Source organism: Penaeus monodon, chromosome 38, assembly GCF_015228065.2.
Source record: "Penaeus monodon isolate SGIC_2016 chromosome 38, NSTDA_Pmon_1, whole genome shotgun sequence".
Taxonomy (NCBI): domain Eukaryota; kingdom Metazoa; phylum Arthropoda; class Malacostraca; order Decapoda; family Penaeidae; genus Penaeus; species Penaeus monodon.
The window spans coordinates 2,566,776-2,567,658 of NC_051423.1; the positions used below are offsets into that span (position 1 = coordinate 2,566,776).

At 48.0% G+C, this 883-nt stretch overlaps 1 protein-coding gene across 1 annotated transcript in view; it reads right to left on the reverse strand.

Moving 5' to 3' along the window:
• Window positions 1-266: 266 nt before the first annotated feature.
• LOC119597143 overlaps window positions 267-883 on the reverse strand; it is a 2,082-nt gene continuing 1,465 nt past the window's right edge. The window contains exon 4 of the mRNA XM_037946647.1: window positions 267-883. This exon is cut by the window's right edge and continues 23 nt beyond it. Coding sequence (XP_037802575.1) covers window positions 267-883 — 617 coding nt within the window.

Genomic DNA, 883 nt, shown 5'->3' on the forward strand with positions numbered 1-883 from the left:
TTGCCATGGCCTCTGTTGTGATTGGGACTTGTTGCCATGGCCTCTGTTGTTTTGAGAGTTATTGTGAGATAAGGAAGTACTTGTTGGCCATGGCCTGATGTTGTGATTTGGGTACTTTTACCAATCGCCTCTGTTGTGATAGGAGTACTTGTTGCCATGCCTCTGTGTTGTGATAGGCGTACTTGTTGCCATGGCCCTCTGTTCTGTCGATTTGGGTACTTGTTGCCATGGCCTCTTGTTGTGATAGGAGTACTTGTTGCCATGGCCTATGTTGTGATAGGGTACTTGTTGCAATTGGCCTCTGTTGTGATTGGGTACTTGTTGCCTGGCCCTCTGTTGTTGTGAAGGGGTACTTGTTGCCATGGACCATGGCCTCGTTGTGATTTGGGATACTTGTTGCCATGGCCTCTCTTTGTGTGATAGGAGGTATTGTTGTCCCATGGCCCTGTTGTGATTTGGATACTTGTTGCAATGGCCTCTGTTGTTGATAGAGTGACTTGTGCCACGGCCTCGTTGTGATAGGAGTACTTGTTGCCATGCGCCTCTGTTGTGATAGGAGTACTTGTTGCCATGGCCTCTGGTTTTGGATAGGAGTAATGGTTGCCATGGCCTCTGTTGTGATTGGTTACTTGTTTGCCAGGCCTCTGTGTTGTGAGAGGGGGTACTTGTTGCCATGGCCTCTGTTGTGATTTGGGACTTGTTGCATGGCCTACTGTGGTGATTTGGATACTTGTTAACATGCTCTCTGTTGTGATAGGAGTACTGTTGCATGCCTCGTTGTGAAGGAGTACTTGTTGCCATGGCCTCTGTGTAGATTTGGGTACTTTTTGCCATGGCCTCTGTTGTGATTGGGTATTGTTGCCCATAGGGCCTCTGTTGTGAT